Source organism: Pongo pygmaeus, chromosome 21 (assembly GCF_028885625.2).
Source record: "Pongo pygmaeus isolate AG05252 chromosome 21, NHGRI_mPonPyg2-v2.0_pri, whole genome shotgun sequence".
Lineage (NCBI taxonomy): Eukaryota > Metazoa > Chordata > Mammalia > Primates > Hominidae > Pongo > Pongo pygmaeus.
The window spans coordinates 36177985-36205088 of record NC_072394.2 but is presented as its reverse complement, the minus strand read 5'-3'; the positions used below and the strand labels follow the sequence as shown (position 1 = coordinate 36205088).

Genomic DNA, 27104 nt, shown 5'->3' with positions numbered 1-27104 from the left:
TTACAGGCGCGCACCACCACGCCCGGCTAATTTTTGTATTTTTAGTAGAGACGGGGTTTCACCACGTTGGCCAGGCTGGTCTCGAACTCCTGACCTCAAGTGCTCCACCCGCCTTGGCCTCCCAAAGTGGTGGGATTACAGGCATGAGCCACTGTGCCCAGCCCCCTTGTTTTACTTGATTAGAGGGTTCCCTCCTCTCAGCCAGTCATGATGGCCCTATTACCCTTCCCTCAGGCTCTGTGTGGCATAGGTATATTTAGAAAAATTATTCAAGACCTGGCAATACAGTGAAAAGATGATAGTGTATACCCTTTCAATGTCATACTGGAATAGCAGCTCTCAAACTGGAGCAGGCCTCAGAATTACAGGTTGCTGAGGGCTGTTCCCCCGCCACCCCTCCCACTGCCCCCACCAACCACCACCCCTCCACCCCCTCCCTGGCCCTGAGAAATCTGACTTAGCGGGTCTGAATATGTGCATCACTAACGAGGAATCCTCAGGGGATGCTGGTGCTGCTGGCCTGGGACTTTGAGAACTGCTGTCTAAGGAGCCTGCCTATGGCCGGCCCACAGTCATCGCACTCTCTACAGGATGTGGCTACTTCTGACTACTTTCCATTGGTTAGGACTCTACAGTTAAATGTTAATTTGTTAATTTGTAAAAAACTAATCCAACGTAATTGAATTTTGTCAGGTAGAGAAGATAACCCCAAAGGTCACAGGTTTTGTTGTCTTGTGGGACATTAACCAGATTTGTATGTAATTTGACAATCTGACTTCAGTATCTCTTTTTTTCATTGACAGTTATTAGGCATAGCTATCCGTGGCCTCTGTTGAACAGGCTTTGTCTTCCTTTGGGTTTCCTCACTAATGAGTTAAGTAAAATTCTGACTCACTTTCAGGCCTCATTTGTATGAGAAGTATGTTTTTAACATCTCGAAAATCATACTTTGTTAAATAGTACGTAAGTCCTGGTTGCCTACACAATATGCACTCCTTCTACCTAACAAAGTGAACCCTGATTTGCTCAGAATAGCAACATACCTAGTTACAACACTTGATCCACGCCGGGCACGGTGGCTCATGCCTGTAATCCTAACATGCTGGGAGGCCAAGGCAGGCAGATCAGTTGAGCCCAGGAGTTCGAGACCAGCCTGGCCAACATGGTGAAACCCCATCTCTACTAAAAGCACAAAAATTAGCCAGGTGTAATGGTGCATGCATGTAATCCCAGCTACTCAAGAGGCTGAGGCAGGAGAATCCCTTGAACCCAGGAGGCAGCAGTTACAGTGAGCTGAGATGAAGCCACGGCACTCCAGCCTGGGTGACAGAGTGAGACCCTGTCTAAAAAAAAAACAAAAACACGGGCTGGGCGCGGTGGCTCACACCTGTAATCCCAACACTCTGGGAGGCCAAGGTGGGTGGATCACTTCAGGTAAGGAATTCGGGACCAGCCTGGCCAACATGGTGAAACCCCGTCTCTACTAAAAATACAAAAATTAGCTGGGTGTGGTGGGGGGCACCTGTAATCCCAGCTACTCGGGAGGCTGAGGCAGAAGAATCCCTTGAACGTGGGAGGCGGAGGTTGCAGTGAGCCGAGATCGTGCCATTGCACTCCAGCCTGGGCAACAGAGTGAGACTCTGCCTCGGGGGAAAAAAAAAAAAACACTTGATCCTGGTTCCCTCGCATCTAGTGTCAGCCATGTGACTCCTTTCTAGCCAACGATATACAGTCAGTAGTCTTTGAGGACAGCATCACTTCCAGAACACAAAGGCAAAAGCTTCCCAGGAGAAATTCCCTCTGCCTTCTGTTTATCTTGACTGGAATACACATGTGACGGATGGAGACATAGCAGCCATCCTGCAACCTTGAGGATGAAGCCCATAAGCTAAACATGGCAGATCAGACAGCTAGAAGCCTGAGTCTATGGTGACATATCTGACCTGCTCTATATAAGCCCAACGCTGCCTACTTAGGGATTTCTTCTTTGAATTTCTTTGATGTGAGAGAAATAAAACCCTATGAAGCCAGTTTTCTATCATTTGTAGCATAATAATGCATTCTCAAATGATAGAGCACATGTACTGGGTTTCACCAAAAAGAGATCTACAAAGTGCTTCTAGGAAAAGCTTTCTTGCTCCTATAAAAGATACAGAAGAGATAACCCCTTTTGGCTCACAGATAACAGTGGGTCTGGATTGGTGCCTAGAAAGAGTGACCACTGGCCAAACGCAGTGGCTCATGCCTATAATCCTAGCACTTTGGGAGGCCAAGCGGGCGGATCACTTGAGGTCAGGAGTTCGAGACCAGCCTAGCCAACATGGAGGTGGAGGTTGCAGTGAGCTGAGATCGCACCACTGCACTCCAGCCTGGGCGGAAGAGTAAAACCGTCTCAAAAAAAAAAAAAAAGTGATCACCATCCCAGGACAGGAGTACAAGGTGAGCCATCAGGAGAGGTCAAGGCCACACCCTGAGATGACAGAGACCAGAGCTGGAAAGACACAGGGTCCTTACGCTGGGTGGAGTCAGCTGTCTCAGGTCTGGAGGTGAGTCAAAGTTTTCTGTGATTTGCCCCAAGGGTAACCTTACTTCATCAATCCCCTGCTCAGAATCTAACCCGGGGGGAATAGAGCCGTGGAAGGTCTGACTCACTGGTTCCTACCCCTTTCTAGGTAGCATTCAAGACCCTAGCACCAGTGAAAGGTCTCGACTGGTGTGGTGTGGGCCCCCACTGCCACCACCCACCTACCTGCTCATTCTTATGCTGGGTCATGTGAGACTTGAGCTGGAAGTAGGTGCTGAATTTGCTGGGGCAGAATTGGCACAGGTAGGAGCTGTCGATGAGGACCACCTGCTTGGGCTCCGGCTTGTCCCCCTCTTCCTCACCAGCTGTGGACAAGGCCTGGGGCTGAGGCACACCCGGCAGGGGCTGGCCCAACCCTATGGAGAAAGCCAGGGAAATCAGGACAAGGAGCCAGCCCATTCAGGAAGGACGCACAGAACCCCTACTCTGTGCTCCTCTGTGTTCACCCAGCACCTGCTACTCGCTTTGGGTCGGACTCTGTGCTTAAGGTGCTGCACTCACACTCAACTGCTGTGCACTGGTACGGCCATTCCCAGGCTCAAATACAGAAATGCTTCCTTTCTGAGTGAGAAACAGCTGCTGCCTCAAGCCTCCCCTCTCTGGCCTTCCCCTCAGACACTGTAGACCTCTCCACGGCTGTTAAAAATTCTAAACACCATCCTAGTTGTACTCCTAATGCCTCCCCAGTCCCCTCTTCTAATTGTAATCATCTGGCCGGGTGCAATGGCTCACACCTGTAATCCCAGCACTTTGGGAGGTCAAGGCGGATGGATCACTTGAGGTCAGAAGTTTGAGATCAGCCTTCCCAACATGGTGAAAGCCTGTCTCTACTAACAATACAAAAATTAGCCAGGCGTGGTGGAGGGTGCCTGTAATCCCAGCTACACAGGAGGCTGAGGCAGGAGAATCACTGGAACCTGGGAGGCGGAGGCTGCAGTGAGCAGAGATTGTGCCACTGAACTCCAGCCTGGGTGACAGAGTGAGATTCTGTCTCAAAAAATAATAATAATAATTGTAATCATCAGCCAGGTGCGGTGGCTCATGCCTGTAATCCCAGCACTTTGGGAGGCCAAGGCAGGCGGATCACCTGAGTTCAGGAGTTCGAGACCAGCCAGGCCAACATGGTGAAACCCCATCTCTACTAAAAATAAAAAAAAATTATCTGGGCATGGTGGCACACACCTGTAATCCCAGCTGCTCGGGAGTCTGAGGCAGGAGAATTGCTTGAACCCGGAAGGTGGAGGTTGCAGTGAGCCAATATTGCACCACTGCACTCCAGCCTGGGCGACAAGAGTGAGACTCCATTTCAAACAAACAAACAAACAAACAAAAATTGTAATCACCTGTTTCATCATCCTTCCCTCACTTTCCTTGACATCAGGGGCCTCTGGCCTCTGGCCTCATCCCTGCAGGCCCAGTGGCCTGGCATATAGTAGGCCTCTATAAATGTTTGCTAAATGGTTAAACCTTTGGTGCTAGGCACTAAAGGAGTTTCAAAAGAAATGGAAGAAATGATTTATTCTTTAGGGCCGTGTGGTGGCTCATTCCTATAATCCCAGCACTTTAGGAGGCCGAGGAAGGAGGATCCCTTGAACCCAGGAGTTCAAGACCAGCCTCAGCAACATAATGAGATGCCATCTCTACAAAAAATAAACAAAATTAGCTGGGCATGGTTGCATGTGCCAGTGGTCCCACCTACCCAGGAAGCTGAGGTGGGAGGATCACTTGAGCCCAGGAGGTTGAGGTTGCAGGGAGCCACCATCATGCCATTGCACTCCAGCCTGGGTGACAGAGCAAGATCTTGTCTCAAAAGAAAATTTTTTTTAAAGAAAAAAAAAAAAGGAGTTCACAAGAACTCAGAAGGCACACAGTAGGGCTAGTTCCAACAGGAAGCCTGAAGGAAGGTCAGATAAAAGTGGCCACACATTGCTTTCCCAGCAAAACACTCCCTTCATTACCTAGCACGTGACTGGCATTGCTCACCCTTGGGGCTACATGGGAATGGCTTAGACTCTGGCCTTATACTATCCAATAAAGTGGTCCTGAGCCACACGTGGCTACTGAGAACTTGAAATGTGGCACCAGGCATGATGGCTCACACCTATAATTCCAGCACTTTGGGAGGCCGAGGTGAGAGGATCACTTGAGCTCAGGAGTTTGAGACCAGCCTGGGCAACAAAGCAAGACCCTGTCTCTACAAAAAAAAAACATTTTAACAATTAGCCAGGTGCAGTGGTGCACCCCCGTACCAGCTACTTAGGAGGCTGAGGAGGGAGGATCATTTGAGTCCGGGAGTTCGAGGCTACAGTGAGTTATGATTGCACCACTACACTCCAGTCTGAGGTGACAGAATGAGACCCTAACTAAAAAACAAAACAAAACAAAACAAAAAACAGAAAGAAAGTGTCCAGTCCATATCCAGATGTGCTATAAGTGTATATATCTGCTGGATTTCAAACATTTAGTAAAAAAAGAATATAAAGTATATTTAATCTTTATATTATATGTTAAAATAATAATGTTAATATATTGGGTTAAATACCAGGAGGTGGAGGTTGCATTGAGCCAAGATCGCACCACTGCACTCCAGCCTGGGCAACAGAGCAAGACTCCATCTCAAAAAAAAAAAAAAAAAAAAAAAAAATATATATATATATATGTATATACACACACACATACACATATATATACACATATATATATACACACACATACATGGTTAAATAAGACATATAATTAAAATTAATTTGACATTTTTAAAAATTGTTTTTAATGTACCTACTAGAAAATTTTATTTCATTTATTTATTTAAGATTATTTTTGCCACTAAAGACAGAACTTATACATTTTTGTTTAAATAGAGATGGGGGCCAGGTGCGGTGGCTCACGCCTATAATCCCAGCACTTTGGGAGGCCGAGGCGGGCGGATCACAAGGTCAGGAGATCAAGACCATCCTGGCTAACACGGTGAAACCCTGTCTCTACTAAAAATACAAAAAAAATTAGCCGGGCATGGTGGCAGGCGCCTGTAGTCCCAGCTACTCGGGAGGCTGAGGCAGGAGAACGGTGTGAACCCGGGAGGCGGAGCTTGCAGTGAGCTGAGATGGCTCCACTGCACTCCAGACTGGGTGACAGAGTGAGACTCCCTCTCAAAAAAAAAAAAAAAAAAAAAAATAGAAACAGGGTTTTACCATATTGCCCAGGCTGACCTGAGCTCAACAGATCCTCTCACCTCAGCCTCCCAAAGTGCTGGGATTACAGACGTGAGCCACCATGCCCGGCTGAACATTTTAAATTACATATGTTGTTCATACTATATTTCTGTTGGGCAGCACTGCCTCTAAACCTAGTAAGTTCTCAGTCCTCATGCAAGAAATAAACTAAATCAATACCAGGGATAGGAGCATTAGCTCAGGGACAAATGATGAGAATCCCACATGTATAAAGAGCTTTGGAGACCAACTAACCATGTAGGTCAAATAGCTTTCAACTTCTGATCAACTACAGTGACTGCCTGGAGCAACATATAGAAAACAGATTCTGAGCAGGGATGGTGAGGGAAGGCAAGGGTTGAAAAACCACCTGTTAGCCAGGCATGGTGGCTCACGTCCATAATCTCAGCACTTTGGGAGGCCAAGGTGGGTGGATCACTTGAGGTCAGGAGTTCGAGACCAGCCTGGCCAACATGGTGAAGCCCTGTCTCTACTAAAAACACGAAAATTAGCCAGGTGTGGTAAAGGGCACTTGTATTCCCAGCTACTCGAGAGGCTAAGGCAGGAGGATCACTTGAGCCTGGAAGGCAGAGGTTGCAGTGAGCTGATAGCAGTACTGCACTCCAGCTTGGGTGGCAGGGTGAGACTCTGTCTCAAAAAAAGAAAAAAAAAAAAAAGAAAAACTACCTGTTGATACACTGTCTGGTATTTGGGTGATGGGTACACTAGAAGCCCAGCCACCACCATTATACATCTAATACCCATGTAACAAACAAGCACATGTACCCCCTAAATCTAAAATTTTAAAAATAAACATAACTTAAACATAGAAAAGGTAATGCAGTGTGCTATGATTTTACAATGGCAACAATGTCACTAGATGACAGAAATTTTCCAGCTCCATTATAATCTTATGGGACCACTGTCACATATGCCATCTGTTACTCATAGAAACATCCTTACATAACATGTGACTGTATTATTATGGTGGCTGTCAAATAGTTATTTTCTAATTTAATCATCATTTCTCCTTTTATCAGTTCACATTTTACTATAAGAAAGGGCTTTCTTTAAATGTGGCACATATATACCATAAAATACTATGCAGCCATAAAGAATAATGAGTTCATGTCCTTTGCAGGGTCATGGATAAAGCTGGAAACCATCATTCTCAGCAAGCTAACACAGGAACAGAAAACCAAACACCGTTATGTTCTCACTAATAGGTGGGAGTTGAACGATGAGAACACATGGACACAGGGAGGGGAACATCACACACCAGGGCCTGTCGGGGGGCTGGGGACAAGGGGAGGGAGAGCATTAGGACAAATACCTAATGCATGCGGGGCCTAAAACCTAGATGATGGGTTGATATGTGCAGCAAACCACCATGGCACACGTATACCTATGTAACAAACCTGCACGTTCAGCACATGTATTCCAGAACTTAGAGTAAAAATAAAATAAAAAAAAAGAAAGGACTTTCTTTTATCCCCTATTTATTTATTCATTCATTTATTTTAACAGTATGGGCTTATAAATTTTTATTTTATAGTAGTCTCCCCTTACTTGCAGTTTTGCTTTCCATGATTTCAATTACCCAAAGTCAACCATGGTCTGAAAATATTAAATGGAAAATTCCAGAAATAATTCATAAGTTAAAAAAAAAAAAGATTCTGAGGTGAGATCCAAGCTCAGCAAAAAATGGGTAGGTGATTGAATAGTGATGTCTGCCATGGGTACAGTATTACAGTAATGCCACACAGGTTTGTCATTCTTCCTTTCATTTTATGCCACATTTTATAGATAAAGGTAGATTGAAGCCCAGAGAGGTCATGGGGGTTGCCCAAGGTCACACAGCTAGCAATAAAACCTGTGAAGCAGCAGAAGAGAGGTGTGGGAAGCATGGCGTTCCCTACTTCCACCCACCTGTGTTTTCCTCGTCCTCCTGCCTGCTGGGGTTCAGGGCCATGACCTGTACAGTCACAGAGTTTCGAGACACGGTGCCACCACTGTGTCCTGGAGGCCACACCTTGTGGGTCTGCATGTGTTTCTTAACATTAGACTTCTGGGCAAAGGCACGGCCACACGCAATGCACTGGAAGGGCTTCTCACCGGTGTGGCTGTGGAAGACAAGCTTGTCAGTGCCCTCCTGCAGGAACCGGGACGAGGCCTCAGCCCAGGAGCTCACAGCCACAAGCAAGGCCCAGAAAGAACATCCAGATGCCACTTGCCACATTCTAACACCATGGGGACGAGCCCCCTCCCTGAGGCAGGCAGACCAGAGATGGAAAGACCCTGGGTTCCGGGTCACGTTACTGAGCTGCTCATCAACAAACCCTGGAGCCGCCCTCCTCTGGCCATCTCATACCATGACAGAACATTTCCTAATTGTTCAAGCCCATTTAAATGAGGACTCTGGCCTGGCACAGTAGTTCACGCCAGTAATCCCAGCACTTTGGGAGGCCAAGGCAGGTGGATCACTTGAGGTCAGGAGTTCAAGACCAGCCTGGCCAACATGGTGAAACTCTGTCTGTACTAAAAATACAAAAATTAACTGGGCATGATGGTGTGCATCTATAATCCCAGCTACTCAGGAGGCTGAGGCAGGAGAATCGCTTGAACCCAGGAGGTGGAGGTTGCAGTGAGCCAAGATTGCGCCACTGCACTCCAGCCTGGGTGACAGAGTGAGACTCCATCTCAAAAATAAATGAATAAATAAATAAATAAATAGGGACTTCTGTCATTTGAAGGAGAAAACATTCGAGTTGTCACAGCACAGCACTTGTACTACAGTTTAACATTTTTCTTCAAATCAACTCACTTTTTTAAAACTTAAAATAATTTTATGGCTCACATATGTAATTCTAGCACTTTGGGAATCTGAGGTGGAAGGATCACTTAAGCCCAGCAGTCGGAGGTTACAATGAGCTATGATCATGCCACTGCACTCCAGCCTGGATGACAGAGTGAGACCTTGTCTCTAAAAATAAAATAAATGAAAATAAAATAATCTTTTAAAAAAGCTTCCTTTTGTTATTCTATGTGGAAAACCACTTGTCATAAAGTAACCAAAAAAAAAAAAAAATGCAAGATCTAGAGCTATACTGTCCCATAAGGTAGACATAAGCCATATGCGGCTATTTAAATTTAAATTCAAGCCCAGCATGGTGGCTCACACCTGTAACCCCAGCACTTTGGAAAGCTGAGATGGGAGAATCGCTTGAGCTCAGGAGTTCAAGACCAGCCTGGGCAACATGATGAAACCCTGTTTCTACAAAAAATACAAAAATTAGGTAGGTGTGGTGGAGCGAGCCTGTGGTCTCAGCTACTTAGGAGGCTGAGGTAGGAGGATTGCTTGAGCCTGGGAGGTTGAGGCTGCAGTGAGCCAAGATTGCACCACTGCATTCCAGCCTGGGCAACAGAGCAAGACCCTGTCTCAAAAAAGAAAAAAAAATTAAATTCATTAAAATAAAATAAAATAAAAAATTCAGTTTCTCAGTCTCACTAGCCACATTTCAAGTGCTCAACAGCCATGTATAGTCAGTAGCTACCATACTGGACAGCGCCAGTTTGAGCATTTCTTTTTTTTTTGTTTTTTGAGACAGAGTCTCGCTCTGTCACCCAGGCTGGAGTGCACTGGCACAATCTAGGCTCACTGCAACCTCCACCTCCTGGGTTCAAGGGATTCTCCTGTCTCAGCCTCCAGAGTAGCTGGGACTACAAGCACCTGCCACCATGTCCAACTAATTTTTGTATTTTTAGTAGAGACGGGGTTTCACCATGTTGGCCAGGCTGGTCTTGAACCCCTGACCTCAAGTGATCCACCCACCTTAGCCTCCGAAAGTGCTAGGATTACAGGCGTAAGCCACCGCGCCCAGCCCAATTCGAGCATTTCTATTGCTACAGAAAGTTCTATTGGACAGCAACAGCAGTCGTGTAGACCAGTTCTCAACTGAGGCCAGTTTTGCCCTCCAGGGAACATTTGGCATTTTTGATTGTCTCAGCTGTAGCTGCAGTACTACTAGCATCTAATAGTTAGAGGCCAGGGATGCTCCTAAACATTCCACGATGTGCAGGTCAGCTCCCTACAGGAAAGAAAGATGTGATCCAAGATCCAAAACGTCAGTAGTGGCAAGGCTGAAAAACCCTGGTCTAGATAGAAGCTGTTGCCAGCCATGGCTGGAATGTGAGGTTTGTTCTCTCTCTCTCTATCTCTCTCTCTTTCTCCCTCTCTCTTTCTCTGTCTCTCTCTCTCTCTCCTTTTGTTATAAGAGACGAGCATGTATACCAAAGGTGCTAAAGACCAAATTATACCAAACTGAGGTTTTCTCTATGACTCCCTAAGGACTGAAATTGCAAAGGGAATAATTTTCCCACTACATTTTTCAGAACTTTTTAACCCCATGTTCATGAACCACCAAAAATCATCTCATCGGCCAGGCGCGGTGGCTCACACCTGTAGTTCCAGGACTTTGGGAGGCCGAGGCGGGTGGATCACCTGAGGTTGGGAGTTCAAGACCAGCCTGACCAACATGGAGAAACCCCATCTCTACTAAAAATACAAAATTAGCCAGGCGTGGTGGCGCATGCCTGTAATCCCAGCTACTCGGGAGGCTGAGGCAGTGGAATCACATGAACCCAGGAGTCAGAGGTTGCGGTGAGCCGAGATCGCACCATTGCACTCCAGCCTGGGCAACAAGAATGAAACTCAGTCTCAAAAAAAAAAAAAATCATCTCATGTACCAGTGCATCTCACTGTGTGAGAAATGCTGAACAAGCCCACCCTCCCCTTCCACAGATGGAAAAACCAAGGCCCAGAAGGGATCCCTGCATGGTTAGTCTGGAGTGAGCAGAGAGCTCACAGAGTCCTATTTGCAGAGTATGGCAGCCCTGGTAGGCCAGCCTGTTCTGCAGAGGGGAGGCCTGAGACAGCACTAACACATCTGTGAAGCCCCTCTGGGTTCAGTGCTTTTCTTCCCCTACGTGGCCCATCCCTGACCTTCCCAGTCTCTATGGGCAGGTCCCACAGCTTTCACAGGTCCCTCCCACAGCCCCTGAGATAGAAGAGGGAAAACCACCCAACCTGGACTACAGCCTGAACATGCAAGTGCAGCCTGGGTCACCCCACAGGCTAGGGGCTGAGAAGGGAGTCTCGCTTCCAGCACAGATGGTCCCAGCCACACCTGCCCAGGAGCCACCTGCCTCACCACACATGTGTACCTTCGGATGTGCTGCTGCAGGTCAAAGTTTTTGGTGAATGACTTGTCACAGTATGAGCACTTGAGTTTCTGAGCCTTTGGCTTCCCTGCAGCTGAAAGACAAGTGGAAGGAGGGGACAATGAGGCTAGGGGTGCAGCTCAGGGCACCAAGGGCAGCCTCTGGCTACTGTATCTGAGCCAGACAATGCATACCCCAGGGAAGTCTATGCCCATGCACAGGCCAGGGAGAAGACATGGGAGAGCTTCACAGGGCCTGGAGAGGAAAGCCCAGGACATGCTCCAGCTGGGAAAGCAAGATGAATCCTTCAAAGGCTCCCCTCTGCCCTACAATCAAATCCACCTTCTGCCATGGCCCACAGCGCTCTGTATCCCCTCACTCCTGACCACCTCATCATTCTTTCCATCCAGCTGCAGTGGACTGCTAGCTAACCTTGCTAACCTTAAAAGACTTCAAGCATGTTCCTGCCTCCGGGCCTTTGCACCTGCTGTTCCCCCTTGCCTGGAATGCTTGTCCCACAGATACCCACAAGGCTGCTTCCTTCTCCTCCCCACATGAATAGGCAGAATCATTTTCTAGCCTCTCCCTAGTTATTCTCAATCATAAGATCCATTAACCTCCTTCCTGGAGCAACCCAGAAATATTTATTTATTTATTTATTCCCTGTCTGTCTCTTCCATTAAACTGAAGGCAGAAGGAATCATAGACCAAGAGACTAGATTCCAGTGCCTGACACGGGGCCTGGCACACAGATGCTCAATACATCATTGTGGAAGGAAGGAAGGGGAGGAGTAGTTGACTGGAAAGCCGCTGAAAAATTCTCAATTTCTATCCTCTCCATCTGCTGCCTGCTCTTGACACCACCTCCCACCCCATACTTAGCATCTGCATTAGGATGGCAGATACTACTGCTTGCCTAATATCCACTCTCTCCTTCTTCACTCCTCACAAATCCCATAATGGGAGTATCAATGTCCCTAGACAAAATAGACACTTCCCAGCTTCTCTTGCAGCTAGGTATGGCCATGTGACTAAGTTTTCATCAATGAGATATGAGCAAAAATATCAAACAGAACTTCTAGAAGCTGGAAGAAGCCCCTTTTATCCTTCTCTTTCCCTTCTTCTAACTGCCTGGAATATGAAAGTAATGACTGGCACTCCAGCAGCCATCTTAGACAACAAGGCACCAGGATAACTGATACCATGTTCTGGAGGTGGTGGAAACAGAAAGACAGAAGAAACAAGGGTGCCTGGTGCCCATGCAGTCACATGATCCCCAGATTGTCTGGCTTCTGGCCTTGACTTACAAACAGGAGAGAAACAAAATTCTATCATTTTGAAGTCATTGCTATTTTGAATTTTCTATTACATGCAACCAAACTTGAACTACCATAAAAGGGAAGACCAGAACCAAGCAGCTTGTGGATTGGCCAATGTTGAGGAAAGATGCCCATGGCAGGCTGGGGGCCCACCTTCCGGGAGTCCCCTGGCACCTTTAGCCCGTCGGGTCTTCAGCATTGGTGGAGAGTCAAAGGTGGCCACCGTGCCCCCAGTGGCGCTGGTCATGGGGGCAGCGGGGTTTGGTCCTTTGGGTTTGAATCCCTGTTTGCCAGGGCTGTACACTGTAGGAGTGGGATATACTGGAGGCTCCACACACTGGTTTGGCACCTAGAAGGACAACACAGTCAGGGAAAAAGCCCTGCCAGGGGAGGGGAAGAGCTCCCAGCCCGGGGCACTCTCCCTGCCTCCCTGGTTGACCTCAGCCGCTCTCCCCTACATCACCATCACAGCCCCTCCACCTGGCCCGGTCACCCAAGCCACTCCCAAGCTCCCTTAGAACTTCATGAAGCCAGGAGGCCAGAACAGCTATGGAGCCAGGCTGCCTGGGTTCAACTCTTGACTCTTCCACTTAGCACCGAAGTGACCTTAGGCATCTTTTTAATTTCTCTGTCTCAGTTTCCACATCTGTAAAATGGGACTCATCATAGTACCCTTCTCATGCGGTTACTGTGAAGATTAAATGAAGCAACATATAAAGGGCTTAGAACAGTGACTGGCACAGAGTGAGCATGCAATACACATTAGCTGTTATTATTTGCCATGTCTATTCTTATCAGCGGTACTTTGCTAGCATAAGAGAACTAGGTGGCTGGACATAGTGACTCACACCTGTAATCCCAGCACTTTGGGAGACCAAGGTGGGCAGATCACCTAAGGTCAGGAGTTTGAGACCAGCCTGGCCAACATGGTGAAACGCCGTCTCTACTAAAAATACAAAAATTAGCCAGGCATGGTGGTGTGTGCCTGTAATCCCAGCTACTCAGGAGGCTAAGGCAGGAGAATCACTTGAGCCTGGGAGGCGGAGATTGTGGTGGGCCAAGATCGCACCACTGCACTCCAGCCTGGGCGATGGAGTGAGACTCTGTCTCAAAAAAAAAAAAAAGAGAGAACCAGGAAGTCAGAGGGGTCTGTGCTCCCCCAGCTGCTCCACTTCCTGACTGGCACTACCCAATGCCAGAGTAGCAGGCTTCTCTTCACTGAGAACTGAAGCCACGAGAAATTACCAAATGAATTCTGAGGCATTCAGATTTTTCTTGCTCTATTGCCCAGGCTGGAATGCAATGATGTGATCTCGGCTCACTGCAGCCCTGACCTCCCAGGCTCAAGCAACCCTCCCACCTCACCCCACTAAATAGCTGGGATAACAGGCACACACCACCACACCCAGCTAATTTTTGTGTACTTTGTAGAGACAAGATTTCACCATGTTGCCCAAGCTGGACTCAAACTCCTGAGCTTAAGAGATCCACCCACCTCGGGCTCCCAAAGTGCAGGGATTACAGGCGTGAGCCACTGTGCCTGGCCTATTCACCATCCATTGGTCTTCCTGAGATGTCCTATCCAAAATCTCTGGCCAGGCACAATAGCTCATGCCTGTAATTCCAGCACTTTGGGAGGCCGAGGAAGGAGGATCGCTTGAGCACAAGAGTTTGAGACTAGCCTGGGCAACATAGGGAGATCTCATCTCCACAAAACATTAAAAAAATTAGATGGGCATGGTGGTGCATGCCTGTAGTCCCAGTTACTTAGGAGGCTGAGGTGGGAGAATCACCTGAGCCTGGGAGATCGAGACTGTGGTGAGCTGTGATCATGCCACTGCATTCCAGCCTGGGCGACAGAGCAAGACTCTGTCTCAAAAAAAAAAAAAAAAAAAAAAAGAATTCAACTCAGCAAAAAGCCCAAAGTTGAAAAAATATTTCAGACAAATACAAATAAATAGAAAGCTACAGTTGGAGTAATAAAATCAGACAAAGCTGAAAAAAAAGGTAAAAAAAAAAAAAAAAATTATAAAATCTGGCCAGGTGTGGTGGCTCATGCCTGTAATCCTAGCACTCTGGGAGGCTGAGGTGAAAGGATCACTTGAGGCCAGGAGATGGAGACCAACCTGGGCTAAAGTGAGACCCTATCTCTAATTTAGAAAAAAAAAAAATCCCTCTGCAGAAATGCCTTGCCTGGTTTCTATTTTCCTGACCAAACCCTGACCAATACAGCACTCAATAAATACTTGTTGGGCCGGGTGCAGTGGCTCATGCTTGTAATCCCAGCACTTTGGGAGGCCGAGGCAGGCAGATCACCTGAGGCCAGGAGTTCGAGACCAGCCTGGCCATCATGGTGAAACCCATTTCTACTAAAAATACAAAAAAAATTAGCTGGGCATGGTAGCTCACACCTGTAATACCAGCTACTTGGGAGGCTGAGGCACAAGAATCGCTTGAACCTGAGAGGTGGAGGTTGCAGTGAGCCAAGATCACACCACTGCACTCCAGCCTGGGCGACAGAGTGAGACTCTGTCTCAAATAAATAAATAAATACTTGTCACGTGAATAAATTCAGCCATCACTCAAGGCATTACTGAGTAATTAATGTGACTGCCACTAGCATAGGCTCTTATTATCCTCAACAGCTTTTCAGAAGAGTTCCCATTTTAGAGGAGCGCAGACTGAGGTCACACAGTCCAATGTAAGATATCTACTCTAGGAGTGCTCTGCTAGGTGCTAACGATGCAAAGTCTAATAAGACTCAGACCCTGCCCTCAAATACCCTCATCTACATGGAAAATCAACAGCAGCAGCTCCTTCTGTGCTGGTCCTCTCTGGGCTGGTCCCCTCTGACTACCACAAGCCACCAGCATTATCTCAGCATCCCACTAACTTAACTTTTTCTCAATGCAATAAATTCCCTAGAGAAGCTTGTTCTATCCTCCCAGGCTAGGGCAAATCCCCTCGCAGCCCCTCAGAACATCACGTGCATGCCTTGTGGTGGGATCTTCCCACTGGTCTGGACTCTCTTTACATAAAGAGACTACCTGACAGGGGATGTCTGTGGCTGGATTCTATGGTGAGTCTGAGTTAGTGTGATTTCTAGTGCAGGTAGGTTGTTTCTGTCATAACCATATCCTCTAGCACTGGTGTCTTGGAAGGTTCTATGAACTCAGTGCATTTCAAGTAGATGGCCTATAACTTAGAGCTCATTGGCAGGGAATTAGTATGGTACATTGATTGTATTATGGCACCAATGCTTTGCCCCTCCCTGTACCCATGCCTTTGCAGTGTGACTTTGCAGTGTGACCTCCCATCAAGAGGTGGCATCTATTTCCCTACCTGCGCTATCTAAGCTGGACTTGTGATCTGCTTTGGCCAGTAGAAGTGATTCTGTGTTACTTACAAGCCTAAACCTCAAAAGGCCTTGGGCATTTCTGTCTGCATTTTTGCACCTCCACCATGGCCATGAGAACCTAGTGGAGGATGAGAGTCATGCAGAACAGAGCTGAGTCATGCCACTTGTCCCAGCCCAGGCCATCCTAGAGCAGCTGACAGCCAGCCAACGTTCAGACATGTGAGTGAGCCCAGCCAAGACCCGCAGTTGTCTAGCTGACCGCTGTAAACACGTGAACAATAAACACTTTTGCTATATGCCACTGATGCCTGATGGATATTTCTTACCCAGCAATAGCTAACTGATACACCTAGCTTATTAAAAACTTTAAGAGACCTCATGCAGATAATTTTTTTGAATCTTTTTTCTTTTTTTTGCCCGAAAAGGTAGGCATTCTCTGACTGTTCTGAGCATCACCTGCAGGCAGCTTATATTTCTGCTACAACCTGTACTGCATTCCACCTTCTCATGGCTTGCATCTTACATCTGTGGGTGTGATGCTTTGATTAAAGTCCGTCTCCCCCGTGATGTGGTACACCCCATGAAGGCCAGGACCGGGTCTGGTTTTCATGGTATCCCCAGCACAGTGCCTGGCACACAGCTGGTGCTCAGGATGGGTCCGGGTTGGCCATGATGTCCATAACCAGTGTCCTCTTCCACCCTGCCCCCTCTGCTCACCTCCAGGGGTGGGTAGGGCTGCATCCCCAGCGCCTGGATCTCCACCGTTCCACTCCCAGCCAGGGGCGCGGCAGCACTGTACACCTCCACCACGCCATTCCCACCAGGGTTGGGACGCCCAGGGGGGCCCAGGCTCTGGGATGGAGGTGGTGGGGGCTGAGGTGGTGGTGGTGGGGGCAGTGGTGGAGGAGGTGGAGGAGGGGGTGGAGGCTGGGTGAGGTAGCTGGGCACAGAATGCATGTTCAGGCTGCTCTGAAATCAGAAAAGAAAAAGTGTTACAGCCTCCTGATACCAGTTGTCTTATTTATCGGGAAGGAAGGACATTTGCTTTAGCCAGCCAGGTGGAAAGAACAGCTACTTACCAGGCAGCTCAGGAGAGGGGCTAAGAGAGGTTGGAGAAACAAAGTCATGGGAGAATTCGAAGGAAGCCTCAGCTTGGTGCTGCTATCCCTTTTCCCTATGAAAGTAGGCAAAAATGGCCGGGCGCAGTGGCTCACGCCTGTAATCTCAGCACTTTGGGAGGCTGAGGCGGGCGGATCATGAGGTCAGGAGATCGAGACCATCTCGGCTAACGGTGAAACCCCGTCTCTACTAAAAATACAAAAAATTAGCCGGGCGTGGTGGCGGGCGCCTGTAGTCCCAGCTACTCGGGAGGCTGAGGCAGGAGAATGGTGTGAACCTGGGAGACAGAGCTGGCAGTGAGTGGAGATCGCACCACTGCACTTTAGCCTGGGCGACAGAGCAAGACTCCATCTCAAAAAAAAAAAAAAAAAAAAAGTAGGCAAAAATCACCTCATTCATGCAGAAAAGAGTTAATACAGCAGCCTGTTGCTATCTTAAGAAGGGCTTCCCTTTCCAACTTGGACCCAGCAGAATGGCTCCCACAAAGAAGGGCGGCGAGAAGAAAAAGAGTCTTTCTGCCATCAACAAAGTGGTGACCCGAGAATACACCATCAACATTCACTAGTGCATCCATGGAGTGGGCTCCAAGAAGCGTGATCCTCAGGCACTCAAAGAGATTCGGAAACTTGCCATGAAGGAGATGGGAACTCCAGATGAGTGCATTGATACCAGGCTCAACAAAGCTGTATGAGCCAAAGGAATAAAGAATGTCCCATACTGCATCCGTGTGTGGTTGTCCAGAAAACGTAATGAGGATGAAGATTCACCAAATAAGCTCTATACTTTGGTTACCTATGTACCTGTTACCACTTTCAAAAATCTACAGACAGTCAATGTGGATGAGAACTAATTGCTGATCATCAAATACCTCAAATAAAGTTATAAAATTGAAAAAAAAAAAAGGCGGGGGAGCTTGCTTGCAGCACTAGCTCGTGACTGGGATCTGAGAACCTGGTTTCTGGGACATCTTCTTTGTTGATAAGGCTTGTTTTGCCCACCTGGGGCACTGTTCTATTGCACCAGCTTACATAGACTGTTTGGACAAAATATGTGATTCATGGTGAACACTTCCTTCTCTTCTGGGACTCTGGAATTTTGGTCATGGTGGCTGGTCACCTACATGACCAATCCCTAACAGAAATCCTGGCCTTGGGCTTGGCGCAGTGGCTAATGCCTGTAATCTCAGCACTTTGGGAGGCTGAGGCAGGTGGAGTCCAGGAGTTCGAGACCAGCCTGGGCAACATGGTGAAACCCCATCTCTACTAAACATACAAAAACATTAGCCAGGCATAGTGGTGCATACCTGTAGTCCCAGCTACTTGGGAGGCTGAGGTGGGAGAATCACCTGAGCCCAGGGAGGTGGAGGTTGCAGTGAGCTGAAATTGTACCACTGCACTCCAGCCAGGGCAGTTGAAGTGAGACCCTGTCTCAGAAAAAAAAAAAAACAAAAACCCTGGCTTTGGAGTCTGAAGTGTGTTTCCCTGGGTAGAAACATGGCACACGTGTTGCTAGACTTCACTGCTGCAGGAAGAAGTGTGTTTTGTGCAACCTCTTCCCTCCTCCCCAAGACAGAGAACTCTGGATTCCTCCAGATTCCACCTGATGTGTCTTTTTCCCTTGCTGATCTTGCTGTGTGTTCCTTTGCTGTAATACATCACAGCCATGAGTACAACCACCTCTGAGTCCCGTGAGTCTTTCGAGAGAATCATGAATGTGTGGGTAGTCGTGAAATACAGCCAGTAACTTCTAGAAATTTATGCTACAAAAAAAATCAAGCAGGTGGGCAAAGATGTCTGTATATGGATGGTGACTCCAGCCATTTTCATAACAGCAAAAAACAGCAATGACCTACATGTCTATACATAGAAACTTGGCTAAACAGAAGATGGCCTATCCATATGGTGGAATCCTTTGCAGTTGTTAAAATGATGGTACTGCTGGGTGCAGTGGCTCACACCTGTAATTCCAGCACTTTGGGAGGCAGAGGGAGGAGGATCGCTTGAGCCCAGGAGTTCAAGACCAGCCTGGGTAACATAGCGAGACTCTGTCTCTAAAAAAAAATTTTTTTAGGCCAGGCACAGGGGCTCACTCCTGTAATCCCAGCATTTTGGGAGGCCAAGGTGGGCAGATCACCTGAGGTCAGGAGTTCAAGACCAACCTGGCCAACATGGCAAAACCTCGTCTCTACTAAAAGTACAAAAAATTAGCCAGACATGGTGGCGGGCGCCTGTAATCCCAGCTACTCAGGAGGCTGAGACAGGAGAATCGCTTGAACCCAGAAAGAGGTTGCAGTGAGCCAAGATGGTGCCACTGTACTCCAGCCTAGGCGACAAGAACGAGACTCCACCTCAAAAAAAAAAAAATTTTTTTTTAAATTAGCCAAGTTATGTTGGCACCATGTATGTAGTCCCAGCTCCTCAGGAGGCTGAGCAGGGAGGATTGCTTGAGCCCTGGAGTTTGAGGTTACAGTGAGCTATGATCCTACCACTGTACTCCAGCCTGAGTGACCTGAGCGAGACACTGTCTCAAAAATAAAAACATGATACTGATCAGCATTTCATAAAGGACACGGGGTCCTCTTCTTCATTGTATTCCTTGGGTTCCACAGTAAAATGTGTTTGTGAAAAAAAAAGGCTCGGTTGAGAAAATCAAAAGGATTTCTACATGGCAGGAAGAATCCAGGGACACAGCAAGGAGAAGTAAAACACCTCCACCTCAGGCTCCTTTGGCCACAGATCCTTTTTGTATTGAAAAATCCTGGCCAGGTGCAGTAGCTCATATCTATAATCCCAGCACTTTGGGAGGCCAACACTGGAGGATCCCTTGAGCCAAGGAGTTCAAGATCAGCCTGGACAACAAAGGGAGATCGTCATCTCTACAAATTTTTTTTTTTAAATCCCAGGGAGCTACTGTGCATTTTCTATTTTTCTAATGGACATGAGACACTTGTTAAGAATAAAAACAAGGCCAGGTGCGGTGGCTCACACCTGTAATCCCAGCACTTTGGGCCAAGGAAGGTGGATCACCTGAGGTCATGAGTTTGAGACCAGCCTGACCAACACAGTGAAACCCCATCTCTACTAAAAATACAAAAATCAGCTGGGCGTGGTGGTGCACACCTGTAATCCCAGCTACTCAGGAGGTTGAGGCAGGAGAATTGCTTGAACCTGGGAGGTGGAAGTTGCAGGGAGCCAAGATCGTACCACTGTACTTCAGCCTGGGCAACAGAGCAAGACTCTGTCTCAAAAAAAAAAAAAAAAAAAGAACAAAAACAAAAGTCAGGCTGGGTGCAGTGGCTCATGCCTGTAATCCTGTAATCCCAGCACTTTGGGAGGCCAAGGTGGGAGGATCACCTGAGGTCAGGAGTTTGAGACCAGCCTGGCCAACATGGTGAAACCCCGTCTCCAATAAAAATACAAAAATTGGCTGGGCACAGTGGCTCACGCCTGTAATCCTAGCACTTTGGGAGGCCGAGGTGGGGGGCTCACCTGAGGTCAGGAGTTCGTGATCAGCCTGACCAACACGGAGAAAACCTTTCTCTACTAAAAATACAAAAAAAAATTCGCTGGCTGTGGTGCCACATGCCTGTAATCCCAGCTACTCAGGAGGCTGAGGCAGAAGAATCACTTGAACCCAGGAGGCAGAGGTTGCAGTGAGCCAAGATCGTGCCACTGCACTCCAGCCTGGGCAACAAAGTGAGACTCCATCTCAAAAAAAAAAAGTCAAAATAGCTGCACTGTACTGACAAAGCCCCACATGTTCTGGGTCCCCATCTAGACCATCTATATATATATACATATATATAGCAGCTTCCCCATCTATAGCAGAGCTGGACAAGGGAAAGCTGATAGCCTCCCTCAGCATCAGGGAGAGCTGGGGCCAGGCCCCCTTTATTCTACAAGATTCTGAATCTGCAAGAGTTAATGTATAGGTCTGGAATCAAGACCCTGTGAGAAGCCCACACCTTCTTACCTGCACAGGTGGGGGGCCCTGGGGCATGGGCTGGTCCAGGGATGTGAAGGCTGACATGGCAGACATGAGCACATCATCGCTCACCAAGATGTTCCCCTGCACCAGGGTCTGGATCAGTGGGGACGGGGGCACTGTGATGTATGTGGAGATCTGGACAGTGGGAGAGAGAGAATGAGTGAGAGAGAGAGAGGGAGAGACAGAGTGTGTGTGTGCGCATGTGTACGTGTGTGCATGTGTGGACATGTCAGGCTCTGTAAGTAAGCCGAGGGCATGGCACAAAAGACCCAGGTTCTGGAATCCCACAGACCTGGATTCCATTTCTACCTCTGCTGCTCCCTGCTGTGTGACCCTGGGCAAGTCACTCTACCTCTCTGTGCCTCCATTTAATCATCTACCGAATGAGGAGGATAAGACTGGGCACAGTGGCTCACAACTGTAATCCCAGCATTTTGGGAGGCTGAGGCAGGTGAATCACTTGAACCCAGGAGTTCAAGACCAGCCTGGGCAACATGGTGAAACCCTGTCTCTACAAGAAAAGTACAAAAATTAGGTGTGGTTTTGCATGCAGCTGGTGTGGTTTTAGAGACTCTGTCTCTAAAAACAAACAAACAAAAACGGGAAAGAAAGAAAAAACAAATGAGGAGAATAACTCATATCTCTCTGCAAAGTACATACCCTATGACTCAGTAATAATACTTCCTTGTATCAGCCAGGCATGGTGGCTCACGCCTGTAATCCCAGCACTTTGGGAGGCTGAGGCAGGCAGATCACGAGGTCAAGAGATCGAGACCATCCTGGCCAACATGGTGAAACCCCATCTCTACTAAAAATACAAAAAGTAGCTAGGCGTGATGGTGCACACCTGTAGTCCCAGCTACTCAGGAGGCTGAGGCAGGAGAACCGCTTGAACCTGGGAGATGGAGGTTGCAGTGAGCTGAGATCGCGCCACTGCACTCCAGCCTGGCAACAGAGTGAGACTCCATCTCAAGAGAAAAAAAAAACTTCCTTGTATCTATGCTAGAGAAACACTGAACACATGCCCACATGAAGTCCACAAGTATCTTAGGTCAAGAAGAATATCTGGTGTGGCGCGGTGGCTCGTGCCTGTAATTCCAGCACTTTGGGAGGCCAAGGCAGGCGGATCACTTGAGGTCAGGAGTTCGAGACCAGCCTGGCCAACACAGTGAAACCCCATCTCCACTAAAAATACAAAAATTAGCCGGGCATGGTGGCGGGTGTCTGTAGTCCCAACTACTCGGGAGGCTGAGGCAGAAGAATCACTTGAACCTGGCAGATGGAGGTTGCAGTGAGCTGAGACCAGCCTGAGTGACACAGTAAGACTTTGTCTCAAAAAAAAAAAAAAAAAAAAAAAAAAGGTAAGAGGGGGTGAGGGGAATATTTTCTACTAGCAAAACTCACAGTCAAGCAGTGAGAAAAATGACTATGTTTTATGCCAGAAGATGCCTGTTTCAGTCTATATGTCCTATGGGTCTGGGGTGAATGCTTTTATTGTGATGGCAGAAATGATACCTATACAATGAATGAAGATAATGTTCTAAAGGGATAAGGAAAGAAAAGGAAGCCAGTTGAAAATCTGACCCCTTGACCTGGCATCCTGAGATATGCCCAGCCTCCTTTATGAGGGATCCTTTAGTCTCTCTATGAGCTCCCTATCCAGGGTGTCTTTGCTCCAGAACCATGTTTTCAGCTGAGGACTCTGGAAGCTTCCTCAGATGCCTCCAGCCTGGTCCTCTGCTCTGGCCTCTAGACTTCGAAATCTACATTGTCTACTTCGTCACTGCCTCCGTTTAAAGGTCGGCAGGCATCTCAACTTCCACGTGCCCAGTTGAACTCCTGACATCCCCCCAAAACCTTCTCCTCACAGCCTCCTCCCTTCAGTTAGTGGCAACTCTAAATCAGGAGTCCCCCGTGACCCTTCTTGATCTCACACTCCTCACCCAATCAATTCACAAGTTCGATCAGCAACATCTTCAAAGTATTTCTAAAATCTCACACTTTCTCACCACCTCCACTGCCAACATGTTGGTCAAGCTACCCGCATCCACTGCCTGGATTTGCACCACAGCCCCTCAATGGGTCTCCTGGCCTTCTCTCTCGCCCTCCCTCAAAACCTATTCTCTGTCCAGCAGCCAGAGTGACCTGATTAAAGTCACTATGTCCCTCCTTTGCTTGACAGCCTCCAATGGCTCTCATCTCATTCTCAGTAAAAGCCCCAGTGGCCGGGTGCGGTGGCTCACACCTGTTATCCCGGCACTTTGGGAGGCCGAGGCAGGGAGATCACAAGGTCAGGAGATCAAGAATATCTTGGCCAACATGGTGAAACCCCATCTCTACTAAAAATACAAAAATCAGCCAGGCGTGGTGGTGCACGCCTGTAGTCCCAGCTACTCTGGAGGCTGAGGCAGGAGAATCACTTGAACCCAGGAGGCGGAGGTTGCAGTGAGCCGAGATCGTGCCACTGCACTGCATCCTGGGCAACAAGAGTGAAACTCCGTCTCAAAAAAAAAAAAAAAAAAAAAAAAAAAAAAGGCTGGGCACGGTGGCTCACGCCTGTAATCCCAGCACTTTGGGAGGCCGAGGCAGGCGGATCACAAGATCAGGAGATTGAGACCATCCTGGCTAACATGATGAAACCCCGTCTCTATTAAAAATACAAAAATTAGCCTGGTGTGGTGGTGGGCGCCTGTAGCCCAAGCTACTTGGGAGGCTGAGGCAGGAGAATGGTGTGAACCTGGGAGGCGGAGCTTGCGGTGAGCCGAGATGGCGCCACTGCACTCCAGCCTGGGTGACAGAGCAAGACTCCGTCTCAAAAAAAAAAAAAAAAAAGCCCCAGACCCTACACGATCTGCCAAGACCCTCCTGCTGCCTCTCCTAGCACCTCCCACCTTCCTACTTACTCACTCAATCCCAGCCACTCTCACCTCCTTGTAGTTCCTGGAACAAACCCAGCACACTCCTGCCTCAAGGCCTCTGCATCTGCTGATCCCTGCACCTGGCTCCCGCTTCCTTCCCCAAACCAGCCGCATAACTCATTCCCACACCTCCTTAGGTCTATCTGGTATGTTCTTCCTATTTATTTAAGTAACTGCAGAAATTATATACTGCTATTGTTTTAGATTTTAAAAATAATAATATATTATCTACTTACTATTCTACAATTTAATTTTTCATACAAAACTTTTTACCTGCTATATAGTATTCTTCCTGGTCACCTCTTCACAGAGCCCTTCCCCAGGCACCATAGACAATATGGCAAAACCTCCCATCCCCGTCTGGCATCCCCTATCTCTCGGCATTTAACATGCTGAAAACAGTACATGTGCACCATGCATTTTACCCTACTCCACAAGGGCAGGGACTTGGTCTGTCTTATCCACTGCTATAGCCCCAGTGCCCAGCACAGCACCTGAGAATGATAGGCCCTCAAAAAAGACATGTTGAATGAATGAATGAACAAATACCTGGCGATTGGCAGGAGTTGGGGCCTGCTGGACTGCTGTGGGTGCTGCCGAAGGTGTGTAGATGCTGTTGGTGGCCAGTGAGACTGTGGCCAGGGCAGGGGCATTCCCCTGGCACTGTTCCCGCTTGTGGGTCATAAACGCTGGCAGCGAGTTGAATTGCTTCTTACACTTCCCGCAGAGAAATACATCCTCGTCATCTGGGGTCATACCCGCAGGGTAGTGGGAAGAGGCCACAGACGAAGGTAAAGTAATGAAAAAAAAGCAAGACTATGTCAAGGGGCATCACAGTATGAGACAGGAGAACTGCGGCTGACCACAAGCAGCAATCTGGGAGGCATGCCGCGAATTGACATGCAGGTGTCAGCCATCAACTGTGTGCTTCCTGGGAGTTTTCGAAACCACACAGGTGGCCAGGCACAGTGGCTCATGCCTGTAATCCCAGCACTTTGCGAGGCCTTGGAGGGTGGATCACCTGAGGTCAGGAGTTCAAGACCAGCCTGGACAACATGGCGAAACCCCATCTCCACTAAAAATACAAAACTTAGCTGGGCGTGGTGGCGGGCGCCTGTAGTCCCAGCTACTCGAGAGGCTGAGGCAGGAGAATTGCTTGAACCCGGGAGGCAGAGGTTGCAGTGAGCCCAGATCGTGCCACTGCACTCCAGCCTAGGCAACAGAGCGAGACTCCATCTCAAAAAAAAGAAAAAAAAACACACAGGTTCCTGCAGGGATAGCCATATGCAGCCAGGTACCAATTAATTAGAAATCAAAAAACAGTAAAGTATGTTCACTACAAAGTTGAGAACTCCAGAATGTTTATCCTGTCTGAATTTATTCATCAGTCCCCAAATGAGCCACCTGATCATACTCCATGTCTTTGCATCCACTGTTCGCCCTGCCAGGCTGCCTCTCTGAGGACAACTTGTTCTGCAAGGCTCAGCTTGACTGTCACCTCTTCCGAGAAGTCTTTTATTCTTTTTCTTTCCTTTTCTTTTTCTCTTTTTTTTTTTTTTTTTGAGAGAGAGTTTCACTCTTGTTGCCCAGGCTGGGGTGCAGTGGCGCAATCTCAGCTCTCTGCAACCTCCGCCTCCCATATTCATGCAATTCTCCTGCCTCAGCCACCTCAGTAGCTGGGATTACAGGCATGCGCCACCACGCCCGGCTAATTTTTGTATTTTTAGTAGAGACAGGGTTTCACCACGTTAGCCAGGCTGGTCTCGAACTTCCTGACCTCAAGTGATCCACTCATCTCAGCCTCCCAAAGTGCTGGGATTACAGGCATGAGCCACTGCACCGACCTCTCCAGGAAGTCTTTCTAAAGCCAGCGGCTATAGTTCCTTCCTCTGGCACACCCTGTCATATAACAGTTTTTCTTATCAACACCAGACTGTGAGTTCCCTAAGGGAAGGACATGTGTCTTATTTATCACCATAACTACAATATCTCCTGGACACAGAGGAGGCTCTCAATGGATGTTTGTTGAATGAATGAAAAACTAAATGAATGATTAACTACAGTGAACACCATCCATTGCTGAGGGCCTACCACAGCTATGCACTCACTGTGTCAAGCACCCAACATGTGGTAGCAGAAATGTCTAATTGTTATTCAATTCTAATTGTATCCTTTTTTATTTATTTATTTTTTTAAGAGATGGGTTGCCAGGCGAGGTGGTTCACACCTGTAATCCTAGCACTTTGGGAAGCCAAGGTGAGTGGATCACTTGAGATCAGGAATTCATGACCAGCCTGGCCAATATGGTGAAACCCCAGCTCTACTAAAAATACAAAATTAGCTGGGCATGGTGGCACATGCCTGTAATCTCAGCTACTCAGGAGGCTGAGGCAGGAGAATTGCTTAAACCCAGGAGGTGGAGGTTGCAGTGAGCCAAGATCACGCCACTGCACTCCAGCCTGGGCAACAGAGCAAGACTCTGTCTCAAAAAAAAAAAAAAAAAAAAAAAAAACTGGGCAGGGCGCGGTGGCTCACGCCTGTAATCCCAGCACTTTGTGAGGCCAAGGCAGGCAGATCACCTCAGGTCACGAGTCTGAGACCAGCCTGGCCAACATGGCGAAACCCCGTCTCTACCAAAAATACAAAAATTAGCCGGGTGTGGTGGCAGGTGCCTGTAGTCCCAGCTACTCAGGAGGCTGAAGCAGGAGAATCATTTGAACCCAGGAGACGGAGGTAGCAGTAAGCCAAGATCACACCATTGCACTCCAGCCTGGGCAACATGAGCAAAACTCCGTCTCAAAAAAAAAAAGAGAGACAGGGTCCTGTTGCGTTGCCCAGGCTGCAGCACAGTGGCTATTCACAGGCATGATCACAGTGCACACCACTCTCAACTTGTATCCTTCTTATACAATAATACAAATTTCAGTGGTAAACATGGCTTCATAGTTAAATAATATATTTCCCAGGCTTCTCTGCAGCTAGGAATGTCATGTGACAGAATTCTCACCAATGGGACAACAATAGAACTGTACCGTATCTGCAACTTCCCCATAAAAGGAAAAGGAAAGGGCATGGACAGGGCACTGTGGCTCATGCCTGCAATCCCAGCACATTGGGAGGCTGAGGCGGGAGGATCACTTGAGCTCAGGAGTTCAAGACCAGCCTGGGCAGCACAGAGAGACCCTGTCTCTATTTTTTTTTTTTTAATTAAAGAGAAGTTTTTTGGCCAGGTATGGCGGTTCACACATGTAATCTCTGCACTTTGGGAGGCTGAAGTGGGTGGATCACCTGAGGTCAGGAGTTCGAGACCAGCTGGGCCAACGTGATGAAATCCTGTCTGTACTTGGCCAGGCGGGGTGGCTCACGCCTGCAATCCCAGCACTTTGG

The 27104-nt window shown here is 48.0% G+C and overlaps 1 protein-coding gene and 1 pseudogene across 5 annotated transcripts in view; one reads left to right on the top strand and one right to left on the bottom strand.

Moving 5' to 3' along the window:
- The window catches only part of ZNF341 (zinc finger protein 341), a 60098-nt gene that overhangs the window by 22515 nt on the left and 10479 nt on the right, over window positions 1-27104 (bottom strand). For 2 of the 5 annotated variants that reach the window (XM_054467488.2, XM_063659142.1), the window contains exons 3-9: window positions 24267-24463; window positions 20785-20934; window positions 16411-16662; window positions 12489-12684; window positions 11020-11110; window positions 7726-7919; window positions 2750-2940 (exon numbers count right to left, since the gene is read on the bottom strand). In XM_054467488.2, the coding sequence (XP_054323463.1) occupies window positions 2750-2940; window positions 7726-7919; window positions 11020-11110; window positions 12489-12684; window positions 16411-16662; window positions 20785-20934; window positions 24267-24463 (1271 nt within the window). Of the gene's footprint in view, window positions 1-2749; window positions 2941-7725; window positions 7920-11019; window positions 11111-12488; window positions 12685-16410; window positions 16663-20784; window positions 20935-24266; window positions 24464-27104 lie in introns of those variants that run through there. The other 3 variants (XM_054467489.2, XM_054467491.2, XM_063659143.1) reach the window with 3 other exon arrangements.
- On the top strand, window positions 17285-17708 carry LOC129021693 (large ribosomal subunit protein eL31-like; annotated as a pseudogene).